Source organism: Microplitis demolitor, chromosome 1, assembly GCF_026212275.2.
Source record: "Microplitis demolitor isolate Queensland-Clemson2020A chromosome 1, iyMicDemo2.1a, whole genome shotgun sequence".
In the NCBI taxonomy this organism is placed as follows: Eukaryota; Metazoa; Arthropoda; class Insecta; order Hymenoptera; family Braconidae; genus Microplitis; species Microplitis demolitor.
Window position 1 is genome coordinate 4303975 of NC_068545.1, and position 20709 is coordinate 4324683.

At 25.9% G+C, this 20709-nt stretch overlaps 2 protein-coding genes across 7 annotated transcripts; one reads left to right on the forward strand and one right to left on the reverse strand.

The window, feature by feature from the left end:
- Positions 1–1780: 1780 nt before the first annotated feature.
- LOC103574997 (E3 ubiquitin-protein ligase ariadne-1) lies at positions 1781–12667 on the reverse strand. 4 transcript variants are annotated; one of them, XM_008554588.2, is made up of 9 exons: positions 10213–10378; positions 9904–10057; positions 9545–9821; positions 8227–8394; positions 7764–7829; positions 7459–7674; positions 6052–6609; positions 5737–5963; positions 1781–4630 (listed from the first exon to the last, which is right to left on the reverse strand). In XM_008554588.2, the coding sequence occupies exons 3-9, from the start codon at positions 9752–9754 to the stop codon at positions 4549–4551; spliced, it is 1527 nt and encodes a 508-aa protein (XP_008552810.1). In that variant the 5' UTR covers positions 9755–9821; positions 9904–10057; positions 10213–10378; the 3' UTR covers positions 1781–4548. The 4 variants fall into 4 exon arrangements, with proteins under 4 accessions (XP_008552810.1, XP_008552812.1, XP_008552811.1 ...); XM_008554590.3 differs by lacking the exons at positions 9904–10057; positions 10213–10378 and adding an exon at positions 12576–12667; XM_008554589.2 differs by lacking the exons at positions 9904–10057; positions 10213–10378 and adding an exon at positions 11913–12179.
- Positions 12579–20528, forward strand: LOC103574998 (serine/threonine-protein kinase ULK3). 3 transcript variants are annotated; one of them, XM_053741170.1, is made up of 10 exons: positions 12596–12669; positions 14363–14464; positions 14558–14719; positions 14831–14982; positions 15747–15961; positions 16205–16431; positions 17084–17345; positions 18982–19173; positions 19854–20038; positions 20183–20528. In XM_053741170.1, the coding sequence occupies exons 3-10, from the start codon at positions 14633–14635 to the stop codon at positions 20291–20293; spliced, it is 1431 nt and encodes a 476-aa protein (XP_053597145.1). In that variant the 5' UTR covers positions 12596–12669; positions 14363–14464; positions 14558–14632; the 3' UTR covers positions 20294–20528. The 3 variants fall into 3 exon arrangements, with proteins under 3 accessions (XP_008552813.1, XP_053597145.1, XP_008552814.1); XM_008554592.2 differs by having other exon boundaries at positions 14614–14719; XM_008554591.3 differs by lacking the exon at positions 14363–14464 and having other exon boundaries at positions 12579–12669; positions 14614–14719.
- The last annotated feature ends 181 nt before the right edge of the window (positions 20529–20709 follow it).

Sequence of the window (20709 nt, forward strand, 5' to 3'; positions counted from 1 at the left end):
CACAGGCTTGCCCCAATTTTACGGTAACTTACTGCTCTCTTACTGAAAAATTACTACAAGATATCGTAACTTTGCTGTAAAATACCGTAATTCTTCTGAACACCGTAAATTACCGCAACTTCCATAATTTGCCGTAATTCAAATTCACCAGGGTTGTATATTTAACTACAAAATTATACTTTTGCCACTCTACCGGTTAAAAATAAGCTTATTTCGACTTACTCCAGACACTAAAACTCCCAAGGCGTGTTCAGAAATACAGTGGAAATGAAAAATCACTTACTCGGGTGATTAGTACCTTTGTAATGCCGAATTATTCCTTTGATTTGACGACCAGAGAATATTTCTCAACGCAGGAGTTGAATATTTCTCTTCCAGTGTATTTTTGAACACGTCCCGTGTCAATGAAGGTTATATGAAAAATCTAGTGCGTAATGCAGGATAAAAGATGGCTTCAGAATCCGGGTAATGGCAGCCCTTGCCTTCGGCTCAAACAAACCACTCTCGTCTGAAATCTTGTTTCATCCCTTATATTGAATGAAATTATTAGTAACTGGTTTTAAAAAATTTTTACAAGTAACTTATATTAAATTAATAAAACAATTAATGAAAAAAAAAAAATGCTGGCAATGAATTCTTAAAAATATTTAAAAGCTCAATAAAAATTAACATATATTTGAATATATAACGGTAATTATTGTTGTGAAAATGTAATAAATTAGTAACTGCTTATAACCAATGATTAAAATTTATATTAATTGAAGATGAGTACAAAAATTATGTTCCTTGGGTCAATAAAGAAAAATAGTTGGATTGATTATAAAACAAAAATTACAAATAAAAACTAAAAAATTAATATTAAATCTATTTATAACAAAATCGTAAATATCTATACGATAATTGAATTTTTTTTCCTGTTTATTTATTATTATAATTTCAATTATCACATCTATCATTTCCATGTAATTATTCTAAATCTATTACAATTACATTTATTATAATTACGCCAAATTTACAAATACTTAACTTACTTCAATAATTAGCAAGCGAACACGATTTTTTGTTATTTTTTTTTTTAAATAATAGATACAATCAGAATTAATTATTTCAATACAGTTAATTCATCGACAAAAATAATTATTTGATTTTACAATCAAGTTATTACGTCACCAAACAAAATTATTATATAATAATTAAAATTATTGTCTAATTACTTTTAATAATTAATGATTTTTTACTGTGAATCAATAGAATATTATACAATTTATTTCTTTCAAGATAAATTGCAAATTAATAAAAAAAAAAATAACAGCATTTTTGAGTAAAAGATTTCTTTTTTCTATAAAACGAAAAATTTATAAATTGAAAATTTTTTTATCGATCGTATTAATTACCGTAATAATTTTTACAAACATACTTAGTTTTCTATTTAAATTAATTACACTCCGTTCAGTTCTAACATTAATTACTACTCACTAAATATCTACCGAATTTATAATTATAATTAACAATTTGTAAGAATTACTCACAAGAAATACGATCGTAATTAAATTTCAGCCAATTAATAACTTTCTCATTTAAGGGGGAAAAGGGGTTTGAGACTCAAAAGAAAAAAAAAAGAGATATTTGTTATTTTTTTTTTCAGAGTAAATTCTTTTTAAAAATTCTCAAAATTTGTGACATTATTAAGCAACATTCCAAGAATATTCTGCTAAATTTTCATAAAAAAATATTGAAAAATAAGCCAGTGGTAGTGGGGAGAGACGGGTCACTTAAAAAAAAGTCTCCATGCCTTAGGTAGGATAACTCATGACTTCTTCATCTGTAATTGAAAAACCAAATACTTCTTTTGTACATAAGTTTACCTTGGATTTGAACGAAGGAAAACACAAAATATTTATTTTTGAATTTTTGGTAAAGATTCAATCAAAAAACTCTGATTTTTCCCAAAAATTGCTTCTTTTGTTTAATTAAAAAATAAGTAGTTATTGAAAAAAAAAAATCCGTCGTCTCTCCCCACTACCACTGGCTTATTTTTCAATATATTTTTATGAAAATTTAGCAGAATATTCTTGGAATGATGCTTAATAATGTCACAGACTTTGAGAATTTTTAAAAAGAATTTACTCTGAAAAAAAAAAATCACAAAAATATCCTTTTTTTTTATATCTCAGACCGATTTCCCTCCTTATGATAAATTTAAAAAAAATATATACATATATATGTAGAAACATATCAATTAAAAACCCAATTGCTGGAAAACTAGAATAAAAATAAAAATTTTTTAAAATTAATGTTTTTTAATTATTTGAAATTTATTTTAAATTTCAGTTTTAATAGTACGCAGTTTAAATTGTGGCAGTTTTAGCCTGGACGTATTTTCATAAAATTGAAAAGAGATACAACGATTAAGAGTACATATAATAAATGTGTATATATTTAAGAAAAATAAAAGACGAAGAGAGCATTGATAATAAATATACTATTGTTCAAATAATTATAATAATTGATAATAATGATCAAAAAAATGATAACGATAAAAAGTTAAAAAAAAATTTTTACTCGAGATCGTACACTCAGAAGATTAATTTTTTTAAAAACAAATATATAATAAACAATTATGAGTAACAATATATTTATTTATGTATATCTATCAATAACATTTATAATTGATGTCATTGCTACGTTTTATTAATAGGAAAAAAAAAAAAAAGAAAAAAAAAGGAAAATGAGATTTATTCTCAGTACGTCCATATATTAGCTTGCTAAATGATAATTTATTTATTAAACTTTTTATTTACTTATAATTAAATTGATTACCACTAAATTATTATATATATATATATATAGATTTGGGTGGCCCGTTTGGAACGGCTAATTTGTTTTCACTCCCACATTGAAAAAGAAATTTCTTGAAAGATTCATGTGTTAATTTTAATTTCAAGTACTCTACATTTGATTTTGAATTTTTCCCATTTAAAATGCATAGGAAGGTTAGGATTGTTTTCTAAATTCTCTGTAGCTCAGCCGCATTTCAAATTATCGGGTCGCCGTTTGCGGCATTTTGTAGGTTATTCAATACTTTTCAAAAGTCTCCGAAGTAATTCTACTGAGATTCTAATTGTTTTTTCTGTAATGGCTCTGAAAATCATTTTTTGGTTAATAATAAGGGTTTTTAGTTGATATTGATCTAATAACGAAATTTACAGTAAAAATGCAGATAACTATTTTTTAGAAAATTTGATTCTCTACAAAAAAGGTCTTCTTAGTTAAGTGGCTCAGGTTCTTCGTTCACGTAATAGAGGGATTTTATTAATTTTGTAAATAAAATATTTTTTTTAAAATTCGACCAAATGCCTTTTAATTTTAATTTTTAATGAGTAAATAATTTTCGTTTTATTAATTTTTGACAAATATTTTATTTACAAAATTTATAAAGTCCTATATCACGTAAACGAAGAACTTGAGCCACTTAACTAAGAGGACCTTTTTTGTAGAGAATCAAATTTCCTAAAAAATCCTTATCTGCATTTTTACTGTAAATTTCGTTATTTAGTCAATATCAACTAAAAACCCAAATTATCATCAAAAAAATGATTTTCAGAATCAATACAGAAAAAACAATTAGACTCTCAGTAAAATTACTAAGGAGACTTTTTAAGAATATTGAATAACCTACAAAATGACGCAAAAGGCGACCCGACAACTTGAAATGCGGTCAAGCTATAGAGAAAAAAAAAAATCCAAACTTTCCTATGTATTTTAAATAGGAAAAATTCAAAATCAAATGTAAAGTTCTTAAAATTAAAATTAAGACATGAAACTTTCAGGGAATTTCTTTTTTAATGTAAGATTGAAAAAAATAGTCGTTCCAAACTGACTACCCTAATATATACACATGTATGTATCAACAAAAATTTTTTTAATTGACGGCCAATAAAAATATTTCTTTTTAAAATTCACTTGCACCACTTTAATTTAATTCATATGGCCGTTTAATTTTTTTCTTTTTTTTTTATTTTTTTATCTAACACCAATCACTAAAAATCAATTATTTAATGTTTATTACTTATTTATTTATTACTTAATTTAAGTTTAAGTATCTCGAACCGCCACTGTGTAAGAGGTATTACATTTAAAAAAAAAATAATAACGAAAAATCGATCCGAGAAAAAATAACACAATCACAATAAATATGTAACATTAATATGATTAATGCGCATAATGATATTTATTATTAATTATTATTATTATTATTATTATTATTATTAGTATTATTATTATTAATAATTTTACTTAAATTTCGGGGCCGTCAAAATTTTATATATTTTTATAATAAGCATCGAGAAATAATATTAATTTGTTGTTAAATATAAATATTTGAATACAGAATAACTTTGGCGACCTTATTTTCTTTTTTTAGTTTTAATTTTAATTTTTTTAATTATTTCTTTTCGGGTTATCACAGATGAGGCGGTCACGGAAAGGGAAAGGATTAATAACTGGTATTGACACTTATTTTAAATAATAAGCTTTTAATATTCCATTTTATTCCATGTAATCCCACCATTCTTTTTCGTATCCTTCGTGAACGTGTTCTAACAATACTTTCCTCCGGCTGTCGCAGTACCTTTAATTGTAACAAATAATAAATAAGTTAAGGGTATTCTTAGACAATATCTCCCCCCCCCCCTCCCTCCACCACTTTAATATTTAAGTCGTAGGAGTTGACCCTACGGACCAGCCTTAAAACTTCCTATTGTTTTCGAGCTCATGGAGCTTGAAAAAATTATTGTGAATACATTTTCGAACTCTTCAAGAGCATACTATTTAAAATATTTGTTTTTCTTTTTTTTTGAGCTTGAGCTCAAAATAAATTATATAAATATAGAAATTTATAGAAAAAGACCGAGAAGGTGAAGATCTGGTATAATTTTTGAAACATATAGTAGATCATATTATCGATAGACAATGATATTTCTCGAACGAATAAACCAATTTTAAGGTTCAATACTGCTATCGATAGATTTTATGAGTTCTAGATTTGATTAGGTTATGGAATCGACTGATTTCAGGAGTTTTTGAGAAATTTCGAAAAAACTGAAAAAAAGTTTGTTTTGTTTCGAATTTCTTAATTATTTCAGAGAAAACTTTTTCGATTGTTACAAAAACCATTGAAATCGATTAATTAGTTAAAAGTTTGTCGAGTTCACACACACCGGTTTAAAAATAGCCAGAATAGCTTCCTAGGAACTCAAAATGTCGATATCTGATGAAAAATCGATTTTCGAAAATCGAGAAGAAAACTTGAAAAAAATAACCTCAAAGTTTTTGAAAATTGACGATTCTTATAGCGGGAAGTTAAATAAAAAAAATCTACATTTATATTTTCGCGGCAGAACGATAATTAACACTAATCCCAGGTCACTGTTTTCAGCACCCTTAAACCTTGACCATGGCACATTAATTATGTTATTCTGTAAGGAAAAATCTCAAAAAATTCGTAGATCTTCTTCGGAATCCTAGCTATGCGATAGAGTCGTTGCCAGCCCGGAAAATACCTTTTTCAATAAATATTTTCATCAAAATTCGGAGGAATGTAGGCTATTTACAGTAGAATATTTGAAAATTCTTAGACACAAACGGCACACGTTCGAGGGACCAGGGTTAATAATCACGTGTTTGTTATATATTTGAATTATAAAAGTAAATAAAATAATAATATTAATAAATTACCGATATTTATCTTGAACTTTCTGTTTAATATCAGCAAGATTTTCACTAGTGATATTTCTTTCAAGATATTCAGATAATACTTCAGTAGCTCCTTCCAAATCTTTCTGGTTTTCTTCAAAAATAACCGATTGATTATTTTTACGTAAGTAATAAGCAAATACGTAAGTGTACGTAAGTGTTTGCCTACACAGGCATAAAATATCAACGGCTTTTTTCAAAAACTGTACCTAAAATATTAAAATAAAATATGCAACTAATAATAATAAATTAATTAAATGAATAATTAGTTAAGTAAATAAATAAATAAATACTTACCTCAATCCAAGACATGTTGTGCTGCTGCATTTCTTCCATTTTTTCTTTAACACTTGCATAAAGTTTACTCTCAAACTTAAGCGACTGCAAATGATTCATGTAACGATTGCAATAAAACAGATATCTCTGTAATGCTGATCGTGATTTTTGTTGAGTATCTCGAGCGGCTTTAGCCTCTTCTTCATCATAGCGATTGCAATTGTACCAACTGGAGCCATGTGGTTCCCAGGGTCCCAAACATACCCAACAGAACTCTGTCTTACAATTTTGATTTTTACAAATCATGTGATTACAGCCACCATCTTTCTCAATTGTTACATTACACTTAGGGCATTCTTTAGTGTTTGCAGCAATCCAATTAGATGTTTCTGAATCATCGTCACATTTCTTAATCCACTTACGTAGTAAATGACATTTAACTGGATCGTGCCAATTTTCACCGCAGTGAAAACAAAATGTATGTGAGCATTTGCATGTCACTGGTTTTGGTTCGACATATTGCACTTTTATAGCGCTATTGCAGTCTGGTGATGGACACCACCTTAGTAATCTGTTACACTTAAATTTTTTTGTTTATTAGTATTGATTGATTAAGTAATTTATATATGTATGGTGACCACACATTTTTGAAACTGAAATTCCCTGACTTTTCCAGGTATTCCAGTCAAATAATTTAAAAATTCCCTGACCGTTTGTAGTAATATTAAATCATTGGAAATATTTATTTAATTCAAAATAAAATGCTATGAGTCAGTTTAATAAATAATCAATCATTGTCGTTAAATGAAACTTTATTTTATTATTTTTTAATGTTCATAGGTTTTTTTTATTTATTAAATGGGTAATCTTTTATTTTTTATTTTAAATCTATGTTTTTATATAACTTACTCTATAATAAAATATAAATAAATTTTTCATTTTCCCTAGAATAAATTTCATAAATAAGAACGTTTTATAGAATATTAATAAAATATTAATCAAGTACGCGAATAATAAATATAGTGAAACTTATTAGTTCAATACTTGTGTATACTTTTAATGTTTTTGGTTTTTTAACTTTTCAATATGCATGTTAATAACTTGAAGATCCTGACGATTGGTTTCTACTAAGACTTTTTTTTTTAACAGCGTTTTTAATTCTAACTGCTTCATTTTTTCGCTATTGGAATCAATTTCTACTAATTTTTTTCAAGATCATATTACAATCGCATTCGCGCCGCGCCACTTTTTGAACAGTTTTGACAGAAAAAAAAGTTATCGGATTTTTTCAGTCAAAAGAAAAGAAAGTAAAAATTTTTTCACCTTTGTGACAAAATTCCCTGACTTTTTCAGTATATTTATAATTCCGACATTTCCAGGTTTTCCAGAAATGTGGCCACCATGCGTATTTAAAAAATATATTCTTACCTCGACGAAGCTATTAGTGATAAGATGCTGATATTTAAGTTTTACTTTTGAATCTCTTATTAAACGCATCACACTGGCATCATCTACGAGAATATCGCATGCGTGGGCAGCACAAGCTATTGTTTGGCCAACACCCTCTTCCATTATTTTAGTTGTTAAATATTCACCCCAACACGCTGTACAGAAACGATGCCCACATTCTAAACCAGTCATCATCTAAAAAATACATTAACATAAAATAAAATAAAAGTCAATCGATAAAGAAATGATTTTTATTTTTTCATAAATTTCATTTAATTATTTACCGAGGATGGAAGTGTGACGAAGCAAATACCACATTCTTCAGTGCCGTTTGTGGAAGTTCTTCTTGACTATAATATTAAAAATGATTATTATTATCAATATTATTTAGAGAATGAAGAAAATTTTCTGAGTCATATCTATTTGATAAAATTAATTAATCTGATTAATTTTAGTATCCGTGAAAAGATCTTGATTTTAATTTGCGCTTTTTCATAGGTTTAGATGTTTTTATATAATCCTCAATGAAAATGCAATGTAACTATTCAGAAACACACGTTCTGTGTGATTAATCAAGATATTGAGTTGGATTTGTATTCTAAAAGTTATAAAAATACACTCCCTACTTTTTTTAATTTTATGATGTGTTCTGCTGCTTGTTCTGGGCTGTTAGGATCCAGCCAAATTTATTAATTGACTTATGGACGGTAAAAAAAAGTATATGAAATAAAATAATTTAAAAATTACCGAATTTTGTGATCTTGAACGGCTGATTATTGAACCTTTACGAAATGGATTAACAACACGAGCTTCTGAAAATAATTTCTCTTGATCACCGTCATAAAATCGCTCCATTAATTTTTCTTTATCCCATTTAAAGTGATTCAGAAGAATTCGTGTTGTCGTTGCTGGTATCTTTATTTAAAAATAAAATCAAATAGATTAATGATAAATAAATTTTTTAAAATAAATTAGAATGAAAAATTTATAATAAAATTATAAAATCATATAGTTAAATAATAATTGAATTATTATTTATAATATCTGACGAAGTACTTAATGCCTATTATTAGGATTTTTACTTTATATATTTATACATGAGTAAAGAACACTGTTTCTGACACTTTGAGAATAATAATTGGACAAAATAGTTATTTGAAGGTAATTAATAATTTAAATTAATGTTTCAAAAAGTGATGTTATAAGACCTAGTTTCTTACACTCAAAATTTCTGTGCTGTAGTTTCTGACCTGACATTAGCCTAAATTCTGACACTGATATTTATATAAAAATGATGTATTATTCGTTAGGTTATGTAATATTAAGTTTAAATAAACTAAAATCTAATTGTAAAATAAATTAAATATTTATCATACATACAACACAATTTAAATAATGTTATAAAATATTAATATAAATATGTACGTAAACAAACGAATTATCAGCAGCATTTTAAATTATGATTGAATTGAAGGGTCAATAACTGCAACATACCTATAAAATTGAGCATAGTAACCCTGGTTAAGTATACTGATTGAAAAGAATTGAGAAGTGGTCACTCCATGTAAACTGTATCATGTAAACTATATATACAAACAAAAGAATTCAAATTATTGGAGAATTCGAATTTCATTATTTTTAATTCTTTTCAATCAATATTTTTAAACAGGGTATTAACACTCACATTTTAATAATAAAATGTTATTTACTATGATACATCAATATTTTAAACTAAGTTACAGTTAATCATTAACCTATCCATGTATTTTTTATACTTTAATGGTTACATGGTGATAAAATAAAATATTCAATTCTGGAACGCGCATCCGTAAGCTGCTTACGCTGTAGCTAAAAAATAACTCCCACAGCTACTTCGGGCTTAAAAATTTTTTTGTTCTTGTTAGTGCTATTAAGTACAGGATAAATTTTTTGAAATTAAAACCAAATTCATTAGTCTATTCGTAAATTTTTTTTTAAATTTAAAATAAAGTTGAAAGTGTCAGAAACTGGGACAGTGTCAATAACTGGATCTGTTACCTTATAAAAAAAAGTTATATAAACATACTTCAACAACAGTGTTAACTTCCTTGATAGAATCAACCATGTGCTGTACGATTTCTTCAGTAGTCAGTACTTCAAATGGATAGTCATCAGTATCATTACTACGTTCCCTTGGATTACCAGCCTCTATTTCCATTGCAAAATCAACATCATCGCCACTAGATTCATTGCCTGAATCAACTTCATCATAAAGAGTCTCTTCCTCGGAATCCATTGTTATTTAACAATAACTTTCTACTTTTTTCTCAAGTATCACTTGCCAGCTTTCTTAAACTTGAAATCTACAACAATTATTTTAAAAACTTAATCATTATAACAAAGTTATCAACAATTAAAAACTATCAACTAAATATTTAAATTAACCTGATTAATAAATTATAAAATAGCAAACAAATAATGATGATTAATATAAAGACAACAAAGAATGGACATGACCCTTGTGTAGTTCTACTTTATGACGTCACGCAAAAGAGATTAACAATAAACCATTACTCATTAACCTCGTTTTAAATAATTACTGAATACATGTAAATTAATAATTCGTATTTTAGTTGACAATTTAAACGAAAAATTTACAGCGATTTAATAAACTTATTGTTTGTTATTATTATTATTATATGTTTTATATATAAATATATATGAATGTGGTTAAACACTTATTGTTTCACTTACAGAAAATATAATAGGACTTTACTGTACTCTAAATACTATATAGTACTACTGAAGAAATTTCTTTTTTTCGTGCTTAGCACCAGCGCAACTGTACTGTACATATAAATATATAGATGTGTATGTATATATATGTACATGGATACATGAAATGTTTTGTATTGACACAGCAAAATGCTATACATAAATTTGCAAGGTAAAATTTAGTTCAAAGGACACCTATAGTGCGATAAATAGTGCTACCAACTTTAAAACTTTATAAATATGACGGATACTTAATTAATTAGAGATTCAGAAATTTAATTATGGGAATTTTTAGTATGAACTTGAAAATTTTATATTTGAAGAGTGATTTATTATGTGGATAAATGCTTATTTTTTGTTAAGTTATTAAATTAAAAAACTTTTTTAAGTTGGCGGCCATGTTTATTTTTGATGCAGCAAAATAAATTTTCGAGGTTCAAGCGAAAGTAGAGTTTGAATTTAGTGACCCTGAAGTTAGTCAACATCCGCCATTTTTTAAATAAAGAATCTTATAACTAGAAAAAAAGAAAATTTTTAAAAAATTGTGTAGATTTTTAAACTTTCAAGTTTTTTTTTTTTTAAGAGAACAAAAAATAAATAGTCAAGTTATAATTTGGAATTAAATTTTAAGATTACTTATTTTTTAATTTAAAATTTTTACAAACCTTACTTTTTCATTTTTATACACAATTTTTCGAAATCTAGACGAGTATTGCTTTTATTTTTCACGTTTCCAGTTTTTAACCCGAAAATTAACCGCCACCCCCATTTTTGAATAAAATATCTTGTAATTTGAAAAAGCAAAAAATTTTTGAATTATGAAAATATACTCGAGTAGATTTTCAATTTTCTAATCGAATATTTATTTTAAAAGATCAAAAATATTTGAATTGTTATTTTAAATAAAAATTCATAAATTTATAATTAATTAAAAGCTAATTTGTTTGTAAAATTTTTACTCAGAAGCTCGCGTATCTCATGTGCTATATTGCTCATATTCATATATATATTATATACTAAGTTTCAAATCTTAAAGTTAGAAAATTCTTTTTACATTGGATTCGCTCTCACCTCCTTAATTATAATAGCAATGCAACATAAATATATTCAGAATATTCTGATATTTCAAAGCATTAGATTATATATTTTGTAAAATGAAAAGAAATATTTATTTTTCTGTTTAAGAAAAATAATTTAAAACAATTTGAATCTACTAATATATAGATATACACTTAACATAAATTAAATCATTTTTCTTAATCAGGGATGTACATACTGACCAATTAAATTAAATTGCTACCGAATACAATCAATATGATTAATTTTTGTTACCAAAACTATGTGAAATATATATTTTCTATAAGTATATCAAAATTTAAATAAAAAAATAAATTTTAAAAAGGTTAAAAAAATATAATAAGCCAAAATATTTAAAATTTGAATTTATGAATAAAGGAAATAAAATAAAATTAATATTTATTCAATAGTACAAATTTTAAAAATTTTTCAATGTAATGGTCATATTATTTTAGTAGAAGAAAATATGACAGAAATCAGCTGACAAAGAACAACCACCGTGACACTAGACCATTTACTATCACTCACGGTAAGTTTTATAAATATTTATGTTTTCCATTACTTATTTTTAAACATTGATTGAGTAATTAATTATTTCATACCCTCAATTAAATGACTTTCTGTTTATTTTTAATTTCTTGATGCAATTGTTTATTTATAAAATCATTTTGAAATATTTTGTCGCTGAGCACAAAAAAAAATAATTTTTGTATTTATTTAATTTTAAAATTTTCCACCAGTTAATTAATTTATTTTATTATTTTAATTACAACTTATATAATTTTACCGATATTTATTTAAATTGATTATTTTTATATTTATTATAAAATGAATTTATCGCTCGCAAATAAAAACCTGAATGTCGTAAGTAATACGACCAAATGACTAATTTAACGTCAATGACATGAAGTAATTTGAGAATTGTATACGAGATACCTGATTCGATACTTTTTTAATGTAATCAGCCAATCGTTGGTTTAAATTTCTAATTAAAAAAAAACTTTATCACGTATTATTTATAATTTATAAACATAAGTAACGTTATAAGTTATAAATAAATAAATAAATAAAAAGAAATATATATAGATATATACATGTGAATTATATATAAATAGTTCAAGGAGATTATTCAATTAACTCTGGTTAAAAATAAATATTTTTTACAAGGATTTTTTTTGTTTGCAGTAATTTTATAAAACTATTGATTGAAAATAATTCAAGATATATTTTGTCGATATTATTTTATTATTTATTAAAAAACTCACCTGAAGACTGATTAAAGCATTTATTTTTTTTTTAAATTTGTTATATTTTCATTTGTATAAAAATATGAGCTGCACGAGTACGGTAATTTAACAGGTAAATATTTAAATTTTTAAAAATTATTTATGACATTATGATGTTTGATTTGAATGAGTGGTGTTAATTTTTTTATTTATTTAATTAATACGAAGTATTGAGTAAATTGTGTTTACTGACAATCGCATCCAACAACAAGCGCCACCGTGTTTTATTTTTGTAATTAAATTGGTTTAAAAAAAATTTTTTATCACGTGGCGCTGTAGTCAAAATTTTATTAGCGGGAATTTTTAAATTGTTATTTGTGCTATCTATAAAAATTAATAAAATAGAACGAAATAATTTTGAATTATGTGTATAGAAATTTTTCCTTCACATTATGGGAAATGTCATCATTATTATGAAATTATAATAAAAGCAGCCGTCAACCAACAATTTTGATATTTCTAAATAAAAACTCTATTCCGGTAAATAATAATTTTGAAAAATGCATTTATAGAACTTTTTGTACATTTTTTAGATAATTTATTGTGATAATTTGTAATTTTTAAATGTGAAAAAAAAATTTATTAAATGTCGGTAATTATCAGTCATATTATTATAAGAAATGTTTTCATGATTATGATGGCTACATGAAAAAAGGAAAAATTGTTATTTTATATATTAATTTTGGGATTTTACTCAACTATTGAGCGAAAAGTAAATATTAAACTTCCTAACAGACTCAATTGTTAATAAATTACGATAATTGACTGTAGATTTATGGTAAATAACGGAAAAGACCGCAAATTTAGAGTTTATGCCAATATACTGAAAATTACGGTGAAAATACCACACAAGACCGCAAACTGACTGTAAATTACCGCGTATTACTGTATGCTGCGGTAATTTTACTGTATATTATCGTAAGTTTACCGCAGTTTAACCTAAAATACTGTGTTCACTGTAAAATACGGGTGAATCGGCATAAAACTGTAATTTACGGGGGTTAGTGGTAATTTACCGTATTAACGTGGTTATATGACTAAATATCACATTTATAATACCACACGACAAAATATCAGTCAAAATATTACCAGCCTGTACATTAAGATGGCATTAAGTCAAAATATCACATGATATTATGTCGTATGGTATTATGACTGTAATATTTAGTCGCGACACCATTAAACGTAATTAAACGTAGACTTACTGTAATATAGGGTAAATTGGATGCTCCAGGGTTGTAATACGTACTATTGAAAATTTTCTTTAATAAAATTATTATTCGAAACTATTCTTATAGATTTTTTTTTAATACTTATAGTTTTCTACTCGAAGTGCCACTTTCGTGAATGCAAACATTTTTTTTTTCGTTTTCTTTTTTCCGTGTAAGGTAAGAGCCCCAGTACCTGATCAGGGAACTAGTCCCCGATAACTCATGTATTTCTATATCTAAATTTATTAAATTTTACTCAATATAGATATATATATATACAAATACATGGAATGATCGGGTACTAGGTCTTTAACTTTATTACATGATATTTTGAATAACAGAAAAAAAATTAGATATAGCTTCTGGTTGAATCTTTAATTGAATATCATGACAAAACAATAATTCATGATGTCAAATTTATCAGCTGAAATTTCTTCCAAAATTTTGTTCCATGACTATAGTAAATAACCGTAATTTTAAAAATAATTTATATACCAGCACAATTTGAGCGTTTTAATATCTTTTTAATTCATTAATAAAAAATTTGATTACCAGAAACTAGGGCACAGTATGAGATTGTCCTTAAAAATTTAACTCAATAAATATATGATGGTGGAATATTTGAAAATATTAATAGACGTATTCAAAATTAGACCAGTATGTACTAAAATAATTATTGAAATTTTTGAATTTAAATTAATTGAAAATTCCACTTTTAAAATTAGTAGCTTATATAAAAATTATTTATAGAGTAATTGTTTGAATAATAATGATAATAACAATAATAATAAATAAATTATGCTCAGAATAACGGAATAATTAAAAATGGCATTGCCAAAATTAAATGATTACGCACTTCTTGAAAAAATTGGTACGGGAAGTTATGCGACAGTTTACAAAGCAGTAAAAAAGGTAATTAACATAATAATTCATGCATAAAATAAAAATATTAATTAAGTTGCTAATTAAAAAAATTTTCTCGTTATTTCAATCTTGATATAATTAATATTCTATATATAACAGGATAGTTCCCGCGATGTGGTTGCAATTAAATGTGTAGATAGTTCAACACTTTCAAAATCAGCAATCGATAATTTAATTACAGAAATTAATTTATTAAAAGTATTGAAGCATGAGCACATTGTTGAAATGAAGGATTTTTTTTGGGGCGAGGGGTCAGTATGTCATTTATTAATAAAAATTTTTTTTTTCTAAAACAATCTCAGAGAGTGCTTCGGCTTTTCAAAATTTTCAATAACTTTCAACTGTCATAAGCGGATCAAAATTTTATTAATTAATTAAAAAAATTTAACGATTAATTGAAAAAAGGACAACTCCTACTTTCCTGATTAAACAACTGAATTTGATCGAGTTAAACAGAATTAAATTTATAATTCTATTTAACTCAGATAGATTCTGTTTATTCGGTACCTAACTTAAAAATGAATTCTGTCTAATCCGGCAGGAAAACCAGAATTTGTCCAAATTAAAACGAATTTAAATAATTCTATTCTGATCAATTCGAAAATAATTCTCCAATTTCTGGTTCTAAATCCAAATTAAACTGAATTAAAGCGAATTTGAAATTTTTAAATCGCTTTTATTCTATTTAATTCAAATTCAAATTTTCAATTCAGTTTAATTCTGTTTTGCAGAGTTCGACAAAATATAACAGAATTGAAATTTTGAATTCGGTTGAATTCAGTTGTTTAATCAGGGTTGATCTCAACTGCAAGTAATTTTTTTTTAAATCTATATCTCGGCAATATTACGTCTACATTGTCCTTTTTTAAATTTATGCTTCAATTTTTTTTAATTAATTAATAAAATTTGAATACGATTAACAGTTGAAAATTTTTGAAAAGTGGAGACACTAACTAAGAATGTCCTTAATTTGTTAAATGAAATTTTATTTATCTTATTTATTAATAATAAGTAGACAAATATACATTGTTATGGAATACTGCAATGCCGGTGATCTGTCGACATTCATAAAAAGAAAAAATAAATTACCGGAAAATGTGTGCCGTAAATTTTTGCAGCAGCTTGCACTTGCACTTAAGTATTTACGTTCTAACAATGTATGCCATATGGATTTAAAACCACAAAATCTTTTACTTATTAGAAAACCTACACTAAGACTTAAAGTCGGAGGTTTGTTACTAAAAATATTATTTAATATATATGTGTATATATATATTTTTGACATTATTGAACCCTGCAAACTCATAAACTAATTATGATTTTTAAAAATAGTTTTAGTTGAATTGATAAAAAAATTTTTAACATTGTTGTTTAGCGACATTAAATTTATTTAATGAATTTCCAGGTTTCGATAATTAAAAATATAAATTTATAACAATTGCTTAAAATAATAAATAAACTATACATTAATAGATTTTGGTTTCGCTCAATATTTATCTTGTGATGAACATAAATTTTCAATTCGTGGATCACCGCTTTATATGGCACCTGAAATATTACTTCACCATGAATATGATGCGCGTGTTGATTTATGGAGCGTTGGAGTTATTATGTATGAATGTTTGTTTGGTAAAGCGCCTTATTCTAGTAATACTTTAGAAGAATTAGCTGAAAAAATCAAAAGTTGCCGTCCTATTGAGGTAAAAATTTTTAAAAATTACATTAATACTTTTAATATATTTTTAAATAATGTCAAGTTAATAATTTTAAAAGAGTAATTAGATGAATGAAAGTCTTATTATTTTACATGTAAAAATTAAATCAAATCTGCCTAAATTTAGAAATCTATGTTGCTTCGATTCTCTATAACATTTTATTAAAATTACAATTAATATTTAACATGTGCACTTTGACCAACTTAATTTTTTCTATGCTATGTAAAATGCTGCCTTAACCTTTTCCAAAATTACTTTTGATAAATCTTACATTTTTTTCTTTTAAATTATTCGAATCTTTGAATTATTGAAATGTCTACTTATACATTTGTCATATTTGATACTTATATGTAAATTTTATTATCTGTATGTTGAAGTTATAAAAAAATCAATAAAACGAATAAGCGACGTAAAGAATTTTTAAGTTAAAATTACTCAGTTTGTACTGCGAGGACATCTAGCGTTAATTAAAATTTTTACCACCTCTTTAGTGGAAATAACACCTAAAAATATTTTAGAACATTATGCTTCATAGTGTTAATAGTAAAAATTTATATTTTTCCTGGATGTTATTGCTGATGTACAAAAATGTTTAATATATTTTTGAAAAATTACCGATAGAAAACAATCATTATAGATACCTAAAGGATCACATGTGTCTAATGAATGTAATGATTTATTACAATCATTATTAAAACATGATCCCGCAGAACGAATAACTTTTGAAAATTTTTTCGCTCACGAATTTTTGGATCTCGAACATGCGCCGACGCAAGAAAACTATGAAAAAGCTATTGCATTGATACAGTGTGCTATTAAAGAAGACACGGAAAAAAATTATCAAGAGGCATTTCAACTTTATTGCAATGCATTGCGTTATTTTGTACCAATTTTAATGGGTATGAACTTGTGACATTAATTTACTTTTAATCATATGGCACATTATGGGAAATTCACAATTATTAGCTCGCTGATTCAAACTTGGATTCCTTGATTAAGAAAAATAATTTGGAATAATTCGAAACAATTTGAAATGATTTAAAACAATTCGAATCGACGAATGTATAGATATACACTAAACATGGAGCAAATCATTTTTCTTAATCAGGGTTGAATCTGATTTAAATCGATTACAGCTCAAAATATATTTTATTTTCCGATTGAAACCGATTAGAAAACTTCAGCCGGATTTGATCGCATCCAATCAGAAAATATTTTATTTTTTCCGATTGAATTTGATGAAAAAAAACTCAATCGGATTCAATCGAAAAATGATCGAAAAAAAAAATATTATTTTCCAACTGAAAAATTTCAACCAAAAAATAGTATTTAATTTTTCCAAATTAAATTTGATAGATGTATTATTTTCTGATTGAATTCGATCGAAAATTTTGAATTGGATCTGATCGGAAAATAATATTCTATTTTTTCCGATTGAAATCCAATTGTTCAATCGGAACGCTCTCTATAGTAATCCGATCAAAATCAGATTGAGTTTCAATCAGGCAATTTCTGTTTTAATTCCGATGGAATTCGATAGAGATATTTAAATCGGGAAATAAAATTTCCTTTTTTCCAACTGAATTCGATTGAGTTTCAGTCAAATTTAATCAGAGTTTTAATGAATTGACAGCACATTCTTCCGGCTTAACATGCAGTACAAAGCCTTAAATTATTAGAGTATTTCGTTTACTAGAATATATATTTTCCATTGTTTTACTATCTTTTTACGATAAGAAAAACTACCGATACAAATAATAAAATATCGAATTGAAAAAATGAAAATAGTATTGCAATAAGGGGATCGTTATCTTTGAAACCGGTTATAATAATTTCATTGACTCACGTTCAGAAAACTTTCCCTCAAATATAAGAAAAAACTATGGATATATTTTTTTTAAGTTTTGGTTCAAAAACAAAATGTCGAATAATATAAATTTTCTACTTTCTGCAAGTAAAGGAATTTTCATAAAATTTTTTAGCTCAAACCAAAGTTTCTACCTGTTCTAAATGAACATAAAGTGGAACGGAAATAAACACAAGCATTAAATCAATAAATTTAAATTCATCACATCAATACTGTAAATATTTTAAAATGGACCCTGAAAACTGTACACACTATGGGTTTTTTAAAGTTCCCGGTCCCCTTAAAAAATAAATTTAAAATTTTGTAGAACATTATTTTGTTCCCTGATTGAAAGAAACAATTCGAAACGATTTGCAATGTTACCTGCCCATAAGAAGGGTCATTCAAAAGTATTCAAAAGCATTAACAAGTACTTAAAATTTTTTTCATTATCGTTTCAAATCGTATCTGTTAATGAGGGTTTCTATTTAGACACATTTTTTCTATTGTTATCCAAGGGCCAGTTTCCCCACACCCGGAAATGGATTATGATTGCTAGTATGTCCATATATTGTTAATATATAGATATACCAGCAATAGTAGTCTAATCTCGGATTAACAAACTGACCTTAATAGCTTGTAACATTAAAACTACTGATTAAAATCATACATTTGCTCCCTAACAATAGATGAATCGGATTCACAAAAGAAGAGGCATCTAAGACAGCGAATTAACGAATACATAAATCGTGCGGAAAAGCTTAAACAATTGTGTGGGGATAAGAGTACCTCAAATGAAGCTAATCACCAACTGTTGAAAGAACACAAACAATTATTAATAAGACAGCAATCAACGAACTCATTTCCTTATGCCGAATTAAGTTAGTATTGCTTATATTTATTTAAAAATTAATTATATGTAATAGAGCTTAAACAATTTTAAAAATATGTAGTTAGTTAAGTATACTTTGAATGACGCAATATTCCTTATTGTTATACAATTAGTTATGAACCTTAAGTATACATACTTGCCATATAACAGATACATTTATAAATATGTATACTTAAACCTGTATATGTGTAAACATCGCGTGTATAGTTTATGACATTGAATAGTAAGTTTAATAATATCAAGAAATAAAAACAATAAAACTTATCTATAATTTTAATTACGTCAATATTTAAATATAATGTACAATATATATATGTATATATATTTCGTACAGAAGCGGATTATATTTTGAATATCAATTACCAGTATATGCATACTATAAATAGCCTATGAGTCATAAAATGACTCATGAGCTTCTGAGAAGTCGAAAAAAATTTTTATTGTTTTTACTTACATATATATATATATATATATATATATATATATATATATATATATATATATATATATAAATATAAAAAAATTCTTTATCAAGAAATATAAGGAAAGATAACATAAAATTAAAAATAAATATGACGTTTTATATAGGCTATCATAGTTATAAATATCTTGTTTATAAATGTCCAATCTATGTAAAAATAAATATTTATTATTGTTAACTATTGACAGAAAGTTTGAGTAAAAGCACATCCGACATGGCGTCAGGTCTTGAAATGGGCGAAGTCGGAGAACAGTATTTTGCAGAAGGTAATTACACCCTTGCGCTCGAGAAGTTCAAATCTTGTTTAGGGATTCTTGTGCGCGTGCTTAGCAAAGAACCACCAGGAAGAAGAAGAGAACTTCTTCATCAACAGGTAAGTTGCTTAAATTTCACGAAAAAGCACGTACTTGATATATATTATCACTTATCTCGCTTGTTTAACACACTATCCGTTTATAGCCTTAATTACGATGACGTAACTAATAAAAAATGTTTTTGTTCCGAAATCATCATTTAGATCCAAATGTGGATGAAACAAGCCGAGTGTACAAAAGGACTTCTTGCGACAAAAGGAGTACAAGATTTGACTAAATCTGCAGAAACTACTGACCAATGTCGTCTATCATAGCTCATTAATTTTCTGTTAATAAACGACACTAATTGTTTACAATATTGTTTTTATTAAAGCTACTCCCTTAATGAAGCTCATTTTCAACAATTAATGTATACTGCGTTAATAAGAAAAAAAACTAACGCCATTATTACTGTTAATAGTTGCGTGAATTCTATAATAGTTAAAATGAGCTTTGTACAAAATAATAACTTAAACATAAATTTCGAGGTTAGGTTAAATAAGTAACACATTTAATTATTAATTATTTATTTACATACATTATAATTACATAACATAAAATAGTATAAAAAAAGAATAACCTAAAAAAAAAAATGTGTACGTTGATTAGTCTGACTAACCTCCATCTTGTTGGCGTCCAAGCCGAGCGTCTTTCTGCTGCGTCATCAGTAATGGAATTGGTGAGGGCGCCA